Here is a 16,783-nt window from a genome sequence, read left to right as displayed (position 1 = left end):
AGGGGGTCAGGTAATAAGGAATTTAACAGTTGTTCGGTTTTATCAAATAATCCTCTTATATTCTGATGACATACCTTCAGGAAATGAGATGTAGTTTGATTAGTTTTTCCTTGATTTGAGTTGGTAGTATTAGAGTAAGTAGCCTGTCCATTATGATTTTTGCCACTTATTTATATTTGGTTCATACCTTAACCCTCCCATAAAAAATCTGAGCTCCTATTCACTGATGTGAGGTTAAATAGAAGTATATATGATGGAAACAGAATTTTCTTTCAAGTTCCCCACCTTCAGCTTTCCAAAACACAAGTATTCTCTGTATATTATAGTTCACAATGTCCAATGCATTTGGGTAAGATGTTGGATTGATATGAAGAAAATGTTATGACTTTACAGGCACTGGTGAGAAACTTTATGATTTTGCAACCCTGACCCCTTGTGCTGCAGAGGTTCTTACTCCATTGTTTTTTTTTTCCCCCTTATTTTTTGACCTGGGTTCAATATCACTTCATTCATATCCTTTGGAACGAATATGAGTTAATTAATATTCATCCCAGTTCAGAAAAAGAAAAAAACACAACAGAGTAAGAACCTCTGCAGCACAAGAGATGTGGCTGCAAAATTATGTATTGCTATTCATATGAACTTTGGTTCCAAAGGGCTCGGAGGGAAGGACGCATAGGATGGTATGGTAGTACTCTATTGTATTGATCATGCTGTCTGTGCTGGTGTCCATTTCTAATTTAGTCAAGGTACGTCTGCGTAGAGATGGCAGCAGTAATGCCACGTGACGTCACCGCGGCCATGTCGCCATTCTGGGGTGTGAGTATGTGGTATAGATGCAGTTTTTGCTGTGGTCTTCGTTCTAAGGTGTAGGAAGATACCTAATTTAATAAGAACCATGTCTGTACCGGAGAAGATACTGCTACGGAAACTGAAGAAGAGAGAGCACAAGAAACTGAAATTCCTTAAGGAAAAGACCCAAACTGAACAGACATGTGGGTGAACATAACCTTAATTAGAATTGTACAATTCATATATCTTACTTCATAGTCGCGCGGTCAAAGACATGAATTGTCTTCGCCCGCTCGAATCCTGGGGTCAGGGGTTCGATTCCCATTTGAGGCATGAATGTCTGCATTAATTTTTGTTTCTAGCTGTCCTGTTTGTAGGTAGCGGCCTTGCGACGGGCTGATTCCCCGTCCAAGGAGTCCAATCGACTGTGTATAAGGTAAAGTTGTCTCCTGTGCTTAACTAATTAAATACTACGCCATGAAGACGTATGGGGGAGTAGATGTATAGATCCACATTTTCTTGATCTCTACACCAGTAGGAGGTTAATGGTCAGGTTCACGCCCCGGCCGCTTTACCCTCGGGGAGAGAGGCCCCTGTACCCATTGACTAGGAGGTTGGGTGGACCCCAGAGTCTGTCTGGACAACGTGGAGACGAGAAAATTCTTGACCCTACCAGGACTTGAACTCCGACCCCTCGGTCAACCAACCTGTACCCAGTTGCTCTACCGACTACACCATCCTGGCTCCCACCGAGTGTATAGGATTATGAAACTGAGGCTAGGGCCCAATAAAGGGCAGTAAAGCCATTTATGAATGAATATATTGTACTTTGGGATTGTTGCTTGTTAACAGAGGTGTGATTATACATGGTGCATAATGTTAAATTGCAGTTTTTGCCCAGTACACAATAATTTTTAATGCTTGATTGTCAAACTGTGTCTTTGAATGCAAACGTTATTCTATGGAAGCTGGCAAGGCTTACATGATGGTATGTAAGAAATGCATGTATACGTAACCAAGTGTTTGTTGCTGTAGTCGGAATATGCAGTTTATAGATTTTTATTTTTCTCTAAATAAATGTTTTGTACATCACTAAGTCTCTAACATTCACTTTCTCTTTTCCCATTAATGTTGTTTTCATTTGCAAAGTTCATTCATTCTTTCATCCATCTATTCATCAGTGGCTCTACAGCCTTTTGTTGGGCCCTGGCCTCTTCTTCATTTTTGTAATCTTTCTTATGCAGACAGTACGATTCCTTGGATGAGTGATCGCAAAGTTCATACATTCGTAATATTATGAATGTATGAAAATTTCAATGGAAACAGTATTATATTGTGGCATCCTGTTGCACTGTGCAGATCCGACTTTGTTTTCCACTTCCTGCTGTCAGTGGGCAACTTCATTTAATATTCACTTGTCTTCTCTTTATTGTATATTACTACATGTTTTGGTCTATTGGACATCATCAGGTGTATAAGTTGTTGTGATGAAGGAAACTGCTGCTCTGCTATGCTCATGTTCTGCTTTTCTTTTTGTAATACCTCAGATTATTTTAGATTATATGGTTATAGCGCTGTTGCCATGAATGTATTTGGTTATGGTTTTGTTGGTTTGTTGATTTTTGTATGATTCAGGTTGTGGCTGTTCTGAATGTTTTTGTAGGAGTGCGAGCTTGCTGTTTGGCTGTTGGCCATCATGGTCATTGGCCAACAGCCAAGCGGGAAGCTTCTGCTCCTACAAAAACATTCAGAACAGCTACACACTGAATCTGCGAACATCAACAAACCAACAAAACTGTAAACCAAACACAGCTGAGTCCTTCATCCATTGTCCAATTAGCGCAAAACATGTGGTAATATACAGACGGAGATGAGTGAATATTAGATGAAGTTGCGCATAGAAGGCAAAGAAGTGGAACACAAAGTCAGAGGGTCATACATTCAGATAATGAAGTCATTATTGGCCTCTATTTAAGTTGCACTCAGATATGTAGTTCCAGTAATCTTACAGAATTTTAAGTAATGTGTTTATGTGTAATTTTTCAGTAGAGGTGTTTTCCAATTGTATGTAAATTGCGATTTGCTGTTCTCACATCATTTTTATTGTGGGATTGGGCATATTTCTTATTGCAGAGGTCAACAACTTTGTTTTGTAATTTCTAAATATAATAAGCCATTAATGTTACAGTAAATACGAGGGTTGGTGAGAAAGTAGAGGACATAATAGAGGTTGTGAACAATGATCAGAGGAAACAAAATCTGGTCAGCAGTAACAGTTCTGTGAAAGGTGAGTGGACATTGAATGCTTTTTCTATTTTGTGTTGCTTCTCATAGTGTAGTTAGAATTGTTTCATTTGCCTAATGAATGGAAAGATAATTAGACATTGAATACCATAGCAAAGACCATTGGCGGTTTAGATGTCACTTCCTTGTATTGTGGGTACAGAGGAAATAATCTGTTGTAGATGTGTTATGTATGAAGGCAGATGGAATAAGATGTTGTCGTTTTGCAGGGAAAAAGATAAAGAAAGCCAGAACGAGAGATAACGGAGAAGAGCAATCTGCTGGAGATGATGATGATGAATCAACAGAAGAAGGAGAAGCAAGCTCACAAATAGATATTACAGTCAGTTCAGAGGACTTGGCAAAAAAACGTAAATGTATTTATGTGCAATATATTTCATGTGGGGATCAGCAAGTGTAGGCATAAGGCTTTGGACTTGCGTGCCAAATATCTTAGATTTGAAACCAGAAACATGTCTTTCCCTTATCTTCAATTAAGGTATTTCTGGGCCCACCAGCAGTTCAGTGTATATGGTAAACTTACCATCATATCATCATAAGTATCAGCACCAGAAAAATTTTATTACGGACCATATAATCTTTAACATATCAGAAATATTATGCTCATTGGCAGAAAAGGTACTGGTTGTTACCAAACAGGGTTCCCCCTCCAGCCTAAATACTATAGGATGTTACCCCCCACTGCTATATATATCACAACACAAGTATAAATAAACTACTGAAGACATGAGTATTATCAGTGTAATCAGTATTTATTCACTAAGCATACTCACTACATGTTTTGACATTATTCAAAAATCCATCTTTCAGAATACCAGGAACAGCGGCATCAGTTCAAAAGGAACTCACATTGTAACACCTCCATACAGAACAACAAAGTAATCAATGCATGTTAAACACATAGCTGTAAACAGCAACTTCAATCCAAGAAACCCACAGTAAAGCATTTTATTGTAGGATAAGAAAATAGGCAACATATGATACATACATACACACAGGTAGTAACACAAAAGAACTTTTTTCTTTGCAATATACAACAGGATGCACATATATGTATTCATTTTTCAGACACAACAAAATCACGAATCCACATGAAGCCAGCGGTATGGAATATATCTAGAATTTGCAGTACCCAGCTCCCACAATATACACATATATACCACATACCTAACATCTGCGCCCCACAAAATACATACCCTATACACTGTAATAATTCAACACACCACCTGGCCTACCCCAATCCCCCTACTCCCTTACACTAAAAGCCCTATACAAGGTAAACTAAAGATTAAATTTAACTTCCAATTTTAGTTCATACTGTAATAATAGTAAACACGGCATACCTACACTAATTATTCAATTCAATATAATTTACCGTGTCATAACCTGATGAATAGGTTGTATAAGATGAGACTAGTAACAGTGGATCCACTGTAATAAGCAGTCCAATGATGTGTGTTGACAACAGTTTTAATATTTTTAAATGCCTGATGATGACGGCATATGATCGGAACATGAAGCAAGTATGCTTACTGATTAAATACCGATTTCACCGATAATAATCATTTCTTCAGTTGTTTGTTTATAGTTGTGTTATGATATATATAATATGATATATATATGATGTTATGATATATATAGCATGGAGATACACAACAGGATGCAAAATACACATAATGAAATAACCCACTGAGCAGGTAGGTTTTGGTGGGAACCATTCCTGTAAATTTCTCTCTGTTTCCTTCACAAAGTCACTGCATTATGGCTAATGCTAGACATACCTGCAAAGCAAATTATCTTCAGTTCCAGGCTCAGGAATTGCACTGTCCATTCTGAGCAGTGCCACATTTGCCTCTCTTGCTGACAAGGTCTGTGAGAACACACTGAAGGCAGTGGCAGATATGGGCTTCAGTACTCTCACTGAAATCCAGGCGCGGGCTATTCCTCCACTCTTGGAAGGGCGAGATTTGGTAGGATCCGCCAAAACTGGTTCTGGCAAGACTCTGGCCTTCCTGATCCCTGCTGTTGAACTTATCTACAAGCTGAAATTCATGCCTCGGAATGGTGAGTTTATACATGATGTTGCCGCTGAAGTCTTGTAAAAATCAAGAGGCAAGGTGACTAGAGAGATCTAAGCATTGACAGATCTTTAATTTTTAGGGTCATGACACAAATATTTCTGCCTTTACTAGGCACTTCTGACATTGTCATATAATGTTTTAAAACTTTATGACTTGAATGTAACATTTCTTTATAATACAGCAAATGAAAAGAATCCTTGCTGACATATCCATGAACCTTCATTTTGTTACAGGAACAGGATGTATTGTCATCTCCCCCACAAGAGAACTCTCCATGCAGACATTTGGTGTGCTGAAGGAGCTCATGAAATACCATCATCACACATATGGGCTTATCATGGGTGGGGCAAATAGGCAGACAGAAATGCAGAAGCTGTCCAAAGGTAAGGACAGCACAGTGTTTCTGTCAAAAAAAATCACAATTAGTATGTTAGCTGAGGCATATTTATAGATCATAAACACATCTTCAGTTACTAAGATCTAAACATTTTAGTTTCTTTATTTATTCTCTGTATTAAAAGTGTCTTAATACAAACAGTATTGCTGTTGTATGTATGTTCACAAATATATTTTCATCACTACATTATTATAGTACAACAGATTTGATCACAGCGTTGCCAGGCAGCAGCTCTGTAAACATGATCCAACATGCAGCAATACATGAGGTTGTGTTTTCTATGTCATCCGTGGTGAGCAGTGGTGGAACATCGGGGTTATGCAACCAGCTTGTAGGCATTGGTTTGGTAAACACATTTCCATGTATCGGACTGTACTATGAAAGAGGTGACATTGTGAACAATAGAGACGGTGTTTTTCATGGGGTCTGTGCAGTGTGTTTATAAGAGAAGTGAATGCAAAAGCAAGCTCAGTTCAGGGCAGTTACAAGTCAGTTGTAAGCTGGAGGAGTGAGTCAAGAAGAATTTTTAGTTCCGAGGTTCCAGAGCGATTGAAGACGAAATAGGAAGACTACTTCGTCGTTATCTGAAGTGCTAGTTTCTGTGTTGAGATCCGTTGCAAGGAGATGACTAATGAAGACAGAGAATCTGGTGCATGTGCAGTGGTGAATGGAAAGTGTGTAAATCGGTGATAGCGCTATAATAAGAGTGATCAGGAGAATTTGTGACCTAAGTGCTAATAAATCCAATCCTCCGATCTAGAACCTGTTATTTTTTCATCAAGCATACCCCATACACATGACAATATTTATATCTAGTGTTTATCTTATGCATTTCAAGATCCTCTTTGCAATTCCCAAATTAGGTATCAATGTGCTGGTGGCCACTCCTGGTCGACTGCTGGACCATCTTCAGAACACACCAGACTTCCTTTTCAAGAACTTACAGTGCTTGGTTATCGACGAGGCCGATCGAATACTGGACATTGGCTTTGAGGAGGAACTGAAACAGATCATTAACCTCCTTCCCAGTGAGTTGTTATGAACACATTATATAGATGTAGGAAGTAAATTCCCTTTTTAATTTATTTTAGTTTCTTTCCAGCTTCAGTTATATACAGGGTGTTTCACGACTTTCGGGCATAACTGCAGGAGGTGATTTCCTAGGTCTTTGTGATCAAAAAAGTTCATATAAACATGTGGCCGATACTGGACGGTTACGGAGTTATGACCGTTTTAAACTCAGAATAGAAGGTAACGATTACTGACAATAAACGGAACAAAATAATAAACCAGCATAATACATGATACATTTAAAGTATGAATGTAAAGTTAACTTCGTGAAATTACCTTTAATTTGAATTTATTGGTGCTTAAAGCTGATTTTCGAAAATGCCACTGCCGGCCGCAACACAGGCTGCCACTCGGTTGTGAACCGTGCCAGACATACCAACCCACCGCGCCTTAGGTACCTCTCAAGTGTCGAGATAACGAGAACGCTCTGTCTGTAGCTGGCTAAAAATAGCAACCCGCCAGATGACAAGACGCAGTTCACATGAGGGCATGTACGGGAATGAAAAAATGGTCTAACTCCGTAACCGTCCAAAATCGGACACATGTTTATATGAACTTTTTTGATCACGAAGACCTAGGAAATCACCTCCTGCAATTATGCCCTACAGTCGTGAAACACCCTGTATTTCTGAGGATTAGAATTTGGTGCTCTTTGAAATATAACTTATACCGTGCATGATTTTAGAGTTAGCTGCCCTCAGCAGGATGCACGATGAATTTGGTTGAATCAACTAACATAGATAAAGATTGTCGGATGCAGTTACCTTCCCTCCATCCCGCCATTCATCTGCGACCACTATCCTTCTGTTTGCCATACTTCTCTTCATATGCAGTTCAGAGACCAGGTCTGAGAACTCAGCTTTTACTTTGCTAATTCACTTGCTGCTGTAGTGATTGAACCTGATTTGTGCAGACTCCTGATATTTCAGGTTCCAAATATCATGCCCATTTTCCATGACTCAGGTTAAAGTAAAAAAGTAAAGTAAAGCTATCCCTGTACCAGGCTGTGAAGGCCCATAGGGTTGTGAGATGTTGATGTTCCCACATTTTCTAGACAATCGGCTCAAAGATGGTTTTAAGGTTGTCAGCCTTACGTGCCAGCCGCGCTTTACAAAAATTAATTCCTGGTACTCATTTCTGTTAGAGGCTGAGTAGGGGTAGTGTGGCTGGAAGGATTAGGTCAACTGAAAAAAAAATCCAATGACCTCGTCGGGACTTGAACCTGCAACCTTCTGGCTTGTAGCATAGCTCCTCAACCACTACGCTACCATGACTCACGTACACTTGAAATAGCCTGTTTGAGCCCAAGACTCTTCATGACATTCCATAATACGCTAGTCCTTACAGTAAGGTGTTATCAGCTTACTGATCAGTTCCCAGCCTACAGGACCGCTTCTTGTTTGCTGGTCCTTCTGCTTATTTGTACATTCTTAGGTACTCTCCATATCTGGAGGTTTGTCTTGTGACCTGAGGATGCGACATGTTGTGACAAGTGACCCATTTAACATGAATGGATATATATATATATGACATTTGTTTTGTCACTTCCTCTTTGCTTGAGGCTCTGTAGTGATTAGCTTCGGAGCAGAATGACTGAAAAATCAGGGCTTGGGTCCTGGAAAGGGCAGAGATTTCTCTTCTCTCCACCATGCCCTGAGAGGCTCTGTGACCTATCTGGTGGGTGCTGTTGCAGTCTTCCCTGGTTGTAAAGTGGCCAGGATGTGAAGCTGATGACACTTCTATGTAGAGCCTAGGTTGAGCATGTGTGGATCTGTACCACCATAATCCTGTCTTCATGGTATGATGCACAGTAACAACTTTACCTCCAGTTTTAACCTTTTTAACTGGTATTACAGTGTTTATGAAAAATTGAAAATATGTTGCTCTACTCTTAGGACAGTTGTGTGAATCTAAGAATTGCTAAAAAGAAAAGCAGACGCATGGCTCTTGTATGTATCTCAGTGTTGATATTTTTAGGTTCTCACTGTATTGAGTTTGAAAGCAGGCAAGGCTGCATGGCATCACATTCCAGAGGATAGCCACTGTCTTCCCCTCTGAGTCTGCACTGTATTGTGAAGTAGGTGGCACAACAGAATGACACTAGTTTATGTCAGTACATGTACACAGGTAGATCTTGTATAATATGCTGATCCAAAACATTTTGAGTAGTCAGGAGGTAGGAAACTAAATTTTATCAGCTGTACACAGTGTGTTCAGTTAGTCAGTGTTGCAGTTTCTGCTTTGTGGCTTTGTTGCATTGAAGAATCTTGCATTCAGTGCTACTCATACTTGAAGAACTGAATTTGTGAGATATGCCACTATGCCCTAATGCCACTTGGCTCACAAATGTCAGTTTAAGTGCTTTATGTTGGACAGAGCGACGCCAGACCATGCTGTTCAGTGCTACCACCACACAGAAGACAGAGGCTCTTACCAGATTGGCACTCAAGAAGGAACCCATTTATGTTGGTGTGGATGATGAAACAGACAAAGCAACTGTGGAGGGGCTGGAGCAAGGTTTGTTAGCTGAAATGAATATTATTTATCTTATTTGAATCCTTGACTGTTCTTGTCGCAGCATTTGGTCACTGCATTCTTGTTCCTGTGTAAGTTATGGTGTTTTCACACATCTGTTATCACCATACATCATTCTAAGATCCAGCATTGAATGGTGCTGGCGACATCACCACTTTACTCATTCGTGTGGCTGCCATATTGATGAGTGCAAGATATTGGTATAGGTTATTTGTTTGGTTATTTAAAGACACTGTCGCTAGTTTAGAATATATAGTATTGAATGATAGAATAATTAATAAATAATGTATTGGAAAGGATATGGAAGGAAATGGTTATGGCCTAATTTGAGATAGTATGCAAGTATATATCTGAAGGGACTGAGGAAAACCACAAAGATCCTCAGTCAGGATAACCAGTCTCCAGGTCAAGATTTGACCCAGGGAACTTCCAGAAAGCATAATTGCTGCCACTCAGCAACTGTGTTAGGTTTATGTAGTAAAAGGGTTTGAGGCTTGGTATGAGCAGATACAGTGTTACTTTTTATATGCCAATAGTTTGAAGGCTATCATATAAAATTGTACAGCTTGTCTGGGAAGAATATATTCTTTTTCAGTGTGTCTTATTTAAAAACCCTTGGGAGTAGGTCCTGAGGAAATCACATTGAGAGTAGAGTGTTTTTCAACACTGTCTAGTTTTGTTGTGTATTATGTTTTCAGGCTATGTGGTGTGTCCATCAGAGAAAAGGTTCCTGCTTCTGTTCACATTCCTCAAAAAGAACCGTAAGAAGAAGGTGATGGTATTCTTCAGCTCATGTCTCTCTGTCAAGTTTCACCACGAACTCCTCAACTACATTGACCTGCCTGTCATGAGTATACATGTATGTTATTTGTCTCCATGAAGTACCCATAAGAACCAGCTACTCTGACACACAGTTTGAGCATTGCTATTGTATACCAAAACAAATTTAAGTGATACAGTAATGTGGTTAAAACAAAATTTTCTGTGGAAATTAGTAATAATGACCTGTTGGCTCAAAATCTCTAAGATGTGTGGAAAACATAATAGATAAAAAAAAGATAAAGCTCTCTCTATGCTTAACTAATTAAGCACTACGCCGTGAAGGCTTATGGGAGAGTGGATGTATAGAGCCACATTTTCTTGACCTCAGCACTAGTTGGAGGTGAGTGGGCAGCTTTAAGCCCTGGCTGCTTTACCGCCAAGGAAAGATCCCCCAGTATCCATTGAATAAGAGGCTGGGTGGGCCCCAGAGGCAGTCTGGACAACTTAGAGGAGAGAAAATCATGACTACAGGGACCCAAACTCTGGCCCCTCAGTTGCCCAGCCCATAGCCAGTTGCTGTACTGACTGTGCTGTCACTGAATATAAGATATGTTTAATTTCTCTACAGTTTTTGTTTGATATATTTTCACCCCCATAAATATTTAGGAATTTATGCTCATAATACATGCAGAAATGCACTTAGGTTTTCATGTAAAGTGGTCATTAATATTGTTCAATATAAGTTAAAATTGAAGTTACTTACCAGTTTTTCATGAAGTTCTTCACTATCAAATTTCATGAAAATCCATCCAGCAGTTCTCAACTTGTTTTATCTCTAAAATAAACAGGTGGATCGAGCAGAGTCAACTGGCACTTCAATGAGTTGTAAACATGCCTAAAAGTTGTGCATGAATAATTTAGAATATTCCATATTGTGTATATTGTATTTAAAATTGTATTCAGTATGCAAATACAGCTGTGTGAACCTCAAGTAATACCAGATTATTGCAAATCATGGCCATTTGTATTTAAATTATGGTTTTTGTTGTGGTTTGAAAATGATGAGGTGTTTTGCTGTGAACAGGGAAAGCAGAAGCAGACAAAACGTACGACAACATTCTTCCAGTTCTGTAATGCAGAGACAGGAATCCTGCTGTGTACAGATGTGGCTGCGCGAGGGCTCGACATACCGGCTGTTGACTGGATTGTGCAGTACGATCCACCAGATGACCCTAAGGAATACATCCACAGAGTTGGACGAACTGCACGTGGCGAGGGGGGTAAAGGCCATGCATTGTTAATCTTACGGCCTGAGGAACTGGGCTTCTTGCGGTATCTCAAACAAGCACGTATTCCGCTTAATGAGTTTGAATTCTCATGGAACAAGATTGCTGACATTCAATTACAAGTAAGTGCATAACAGTGATCACCACTTGTTGTGAATAAAGTTTTACATACAGTTCAGACTGGAGTGTTCTGAGATGAGACTGTGTAGTTTGGTTGATGGTTACCAGACTGACTGGCATCATATGCTAAAAGATTGCAGTCTTAATGTTCGCTGCCATGAGAAACTGATATTCTGTTTTATTTACAGTGTTTGCTCACATAATTTCTATGTTTCTCTCCAGATTTTTTTAGCTTCAAAATTTGGATGCATGTATCAGAACAGAAATTTTTAGGAGGTTGTGTCATTTATAGAGCATTTTTAAGAATTTTTTAGAATGTTGTGTTATATATGGAGCATTTTTAAGAAATTTGATAATACCATGACAGATTATTTTAAACTTAGAAGTACAAAATATCACAATACCACAGTCTTCTGTCATAAGGAAAGACAACAGTATCTTTCACATTTTCTGCCCTACATACGTTACATAAAACTGCTTGTGTACATTATGGAAAGATGATGAAATTCAAACTACGAGGGATATCCGGAAAGTAAAGATAAAAGTCCAGTAAAACTGCAGGGGACATATTTTCTTCAGAAATTGCAGTACTGCCATGTGAGATAGGAACTGTATGACAGGTCAGAGTTCACCAGCCACAATCATCACAATGTTGCACTTGCAGTGTGTGTTTAAAATGGCCAAGTCAATTCAAAGTTCCCTCAAGTGCGAGGTTCACACAGTAGTTCGATTTCTTCACGTGAAAGGAGAAACTGCTGCTGAAATTCATTGCCAACTCATTTCTGTTTATGACGAAGATGTGATGAACAGGAATACATGGCAAAATGGTGTCGTGAATTTGAAGTGGGAAGCAGTGATGTTCATGATGAAATAAGGAGTGGAAGGCCATCCATTGTCACTGATGAAATCATTCATGCTGACAGACATTGAACCATCGATGAACTTCATCAGCAATATCCAGAAGTGTCGAGAACTGTTCTCCATGGCTAAGAGAGCAGACAGGAGATTTCTACGACACTGGAATAAAGAAAACTCATTCTCAGGCTCACTAAGTGCATTGCGATCCATGGTGACTGTAAATAAAGATGTGTTGTAGAAGTGCTACAAGTGAATCCCTCTAAAAATGCTTTACAACTATTTTCTGGACTTTGTATCTTTACTTTCCGGATATCTTTTGTATTTTATGGATGGAAAGGAATGTGTATATATCCACATTGCTTGCTCGGTTCTTAGGATGGCAAAACAAGAATGGCTATGCATTCTATCCAGTTCCTAAGTGAATTATAGATAAAAGCTAGCCAGTGTTGACAAATATAATTTAAGTCCTGTAATTGCCAAACCTATTTTCTGAATAAGGATGTGTAATATCACAACCTTCACAAACTTCAGCATGCCCTCTGTTTGGCTGTTCTTATACTGGTAATGCTGCATACTTATGCCTGTTCTCCAGTTCCTGAAATTTTCTATACGTCTTTCCAATTTATGCTTTGAAATTGAAAGTTAATTAAAATGCATGTGTTACATTAATTGTAAGTATAGTGGTAACTGTATGCATGTCGGCAGTGCCATAGCTCACGCGGTTAGTCGCTGGCTTCTTACCGCGGCGGCCCGGGTTCGATCCTGGGTCTGGTCAAGTGGGATTTGTGGTGGACAGAGTGGCACTGGAGCAGGTTTTCTCCAAGTACTTCAGTTCCCCCTGCCAATCTTCATTCCACCAAATTCTCCATCATCATAATCACCCAGGGCAGGCTACAATAGGCGAATCAGTGGCTGCTGTGCCGAGTGGACCCGGTTCGACTCCACCCCCCACTAAGCGAAATTAAATTAAACTGTATGCATCATCCAATTTAACATTTATATACTCTGCATTTTGTTCAGGCAGTGTAGCTATGTGCTTAATACCATTCTTTCAATAAACAGGGATTATTTGCCTGACAGCATTAACTCATTGGTCTTATAACTTAGACACTGTTTTTTTTGTGAGGTAGAAACTGAATTGTTAAATACTATTTGGATGGATTTAAGGTGTCTCTGATTAAGAATGTATGAAACTGAACTTCCTTTTTGCCGTGTTGCAGCTAGAGAAGCTAATCGGTAAGAACTACTTCCTCAATCTGTCTGCCAAGGAGGCATACAAGGCATATGTCAGAGCATATGACTCTCATCACCTGAAACAGATATTTGATGTGGAGACACTGGACTTGTCAAAAGTGGCAGCTTCGTTTGGTTTCCAAGTTCCACCAGCTGTTGATCTTCGTATCCTTTGTTATGCTATCAGATGGGTAAGGTAGAGGGCTGGTTGGGTTTTCTGCTTCATGGAATTTACACAGCCACAGAAACACAAGGGAAGGGAGAGACTGCAGAGTGAGGAGCTTCAGTTTTTTTCACATTTTACTGGTACAGCAGTATATCTGGAAGGTTCAGGATAACAAGAAACTCTTAGAAAATTTTTGTTGGGTAGTAGTGGAGATGTAAGTGTGATTTAGGCATGGATATATTGTGATGTTGTGGTAACTGACATGAACACAGCAACAGAAAATTTAGTATGTTGTCGACTTTTTGTTATATGATTTACCAGTCCATGTTTTCCCATAATAACATATTACATGCTACCTTCAAGTACTTGTTATATGCAAGATTGAAAATCGCAGTTTCATTTTAATGTGATCAGCTAATTTCGTCCAGTTTCAAGTAATAGTGTTTGCCTTAATGCAAACTGCTTGCGTACCATTGAGAGAGGCGGGAAGAAATGGAAATAGATTATTGTGTGGGTTTGCAAAGACGAATTGCAAGGGGAGAAGGGAAAAATTATGTTCAATTCACATGATTTTGCTTTATGCAAGTTATTTTTGGAAAACAACCATTGCATAAATCAAGGGATACGTATATCTCCTTTCATTTTCTCATGTATGTAGCATATGTGAGAAAGTACTGAGGTTATGCAGGAGACTGGTCTTGAAATTTTGATGGATTTACATGTTTTGAGCCCTCTTGAATATGAAGAGGTGGTTTTTGAGAATGTTGTCTGTCATTATGTATGTATGTATGTATGCATGCATGCATGCACACACCTGAATGGTTCAACAGATTGTATTCATATTCAGTATTGAAGAGTTTACCCATCATAGGTCAGTGTCTGGTAAATATGAACATTCTGGCTAAAAAAATGGGCCCTTCTGATGGACCTCAAAAAACAAAATGATGATTTTCTTGAAAATCACTGTAGCAATTCTGATTGTCAGTAATTTATGAAGACCATCTTCCTAAATAAAACTGGTGATATCTTCAGGAGAATAATGCTATGAGCACTAGGAACCAAATTGTGAAATGTTTTTGTTGAAACCCACATTACTGGTCAGATGGATTTCATTTTTGTTTGGTATTCAGTAACCACCAGTTGACAAAGAATGTGCAGTGTCTTTGCAATGAAATATTGTAAAATGTGTTCTTGGGGTTTCCTAAACAATGAATCAGAGGTGAACAGCAGCAAGGGTGCTCGACCCCGCAAGAGGAAAGCTGGTGGAGGCTATGGCTACTTCAGTACTCTCAACAGCAAGCAGAAGATGCACAAGAACAAAGTGTATCGCCAACCAAAGAGGAAGCCAGGCGACACCCGACAATTCTCTCGATGATGGCATAATTTGTTACTGTTAATGCCAGTTGCCTTTGTCAATGTGTGCAGTTGAGAATGTAATACTCGTATTTCCAAAATTATACCTCACCATCATTGTAAAATTTTAGATTTTAACAACAGTGGTCATCAGGTTGAAATGTTTTCTGGAACATACTGTGTCCATCTTCAGGGTACAAGTCACTTTTACCCTGAAACATAGGTTCTTCTCTACCAGGCTGGATGGTATCATTACCCAGAACACTACAATATGAACGTGGAACAATTTTTCCTGAAGCAGTGACTCATGTAAAAGAGAAACATGTTTACCTCATATGGATTTTGTCGGGAACAGTTTCTGATGTGATGAAAATGAAGTTGAGTATACTGAAAATAAATGTTTCCTTCAAGTAAAGGGTTAGGCCTTATTGGCTGAGGTGATTTAGAAGGTTGCGAGAATGTTATGGAAGAGTTATTGTATTAAGCAGTCCTAGCACAAATGGTTGTTGTGTCAATAAATTTATTCCTGTATTAGTTTTTATACTTATTTCAGTCATATCCTTCCTGTAATAACATCAGCTCAACTTTGATTTGATCCTGGTTACTTGGCGTCTTTAGCTGATTGTTAAGGAAGAGCCGTAACCATTTCTTACATTCTTCCCAGATACCAACTTTCATTTCTCAGGTTTCTGCTACTTTGCCTGTGCAGTTGAGAGAGGAGCATAAGACAAACTATTACAAATAGAGACCTGCCTTGGGAGATAGTAGTAATGTCTGTGGCACTTGGTTTTCGTTTTAAAAGTTTCCTGAATTTCATTTTAGCCCATCATAGGACAGGAGAAGTATACATATCAGTTCTCCCAGTATTTAATAACCTAATAAAATAAATTTGGTATTCAGGGTAAACAGTGGCTGAATCTAAACAGTTCCTGTCTTCTGCCTGAAAGGACACAGCACTATATGTCCCTAGATGTCAACTATCAGGAATCTTTTCTAGTAGTCAGTGTATAGGAACAATAGGTGTACTTATTTATTTTGTCTCTGTAGATCATTGTTACATGATAAAGGACAAGTCAGTTACTGTACATTGGCTAATTACAATAAGAGAGTAAAGTTACAATACTTACAATTGTTTACAATAGATTACAATAGTTAAGAGTTTGTATAGTGTGAGGTGGAATCCATATTAGGTCCCCTCAGCATGTTGGCTTCCATATGTCCTATTGTATCTATATCGGTGATAATGCTCATGGAGAATTTGATGGAATGAGGATTGGCAGGGGAAACCTGCCTCAGCGCCACTTTGTCCATCACAAATCCCACTTGACTAGACTGCAGCAGTGGGAAGCCAGCGACTAACCACTTAAGTTTGCATTTTTTTTAAACAATCTGTATGTTTCAGTGGTATTTATCCTTTGTAGCTGGTAGGAATGAGGTTGGAAATAAAAATGATAAGATAACCCTCTCAGGTCTGAGATGCATGATCATGCACATAAATGTTTTCTTATTTTACTGCATTCTATCCAAAACATTTTTGAGGGATTGTCATGTCTTGAGTAGGCTACTTTACTGAAGAAATGATGTGTGAATATCAAGATTTCTGTTATGGTGAGTTTTATACTCAGTGAAAATTTGGTTGGGAATGCTTCATGCAAGAGAGCAGTATGGTGGGAGGGCACGGCCTGAATTATTGCAGTGCAGGACAGGGAGCTGTGGCAGACTGTTGAAAAGTAAAGCTATTGCTGTAACAGGCCATGAATTCCCATAGGGTTATGAGATGTTGAGCCTCCCACATTTTCTAGGAAGCTTACAGACGGTGGTGAGA

General features: G+C 39.1%; 1 protein-coding gene across 1 annotated transcript; it reads left to right on the top strand.

Annotated features, from left to right (window-relative positions):
- Positions 1-791: 791 nt before the first annotated feature.
- On the top strand, positions 792-15,492 carry LOC111862263 (probable ATP-dependent RNA helicase pitchoune). Its single transcript, XM_023847511.2, has 11 exons — positions 792-995; positions 2,981-3,079; positions 3,306-3,446; positions 4,900-5,160; positions 5,411-5,560; positions 6,438-6,602; positions 9,022-9,162; positions 9,879-10,039; positions 11,027-11,350; positions 13,427-13,604; positions 14,823-15,492. The coding sequence occupies exons 1-11, from the start codon at positions 899-901 to the stop codon at positions 14,978-14,980; spliced, it is 1,875 nt and encodes a 624-aa protein (XP_023703279.1). The 5' UTR covers positions 792-898; the 3' UTR covers positions 14,981-15,492.
- The last annotated feature ends 1,291 nt before the right edge of the window (positions 15,493-16,783 follow it).

This window comes from Cryptotermes secundus, unplaced genomic scaffold (genome assembly GCF_002891405.2).
Source record: "Cryptotermes secundus unplaced genomic scaffold, Csec_1.0 scaffold559, whole genome shotgun sequence".
NCBI classification, from domain to species: Eukaryota; Metazoa; Arthropoda; class Insecta; order Blattodea; family Kalotermitidae; genus Cryptotermes; species Cryptotermes secundus.
The sequence above is the reverse complement of the archived record's forward strand: the minus strand, read 5'-3'. Positions and strand labels throughout refer to the sequence as shown.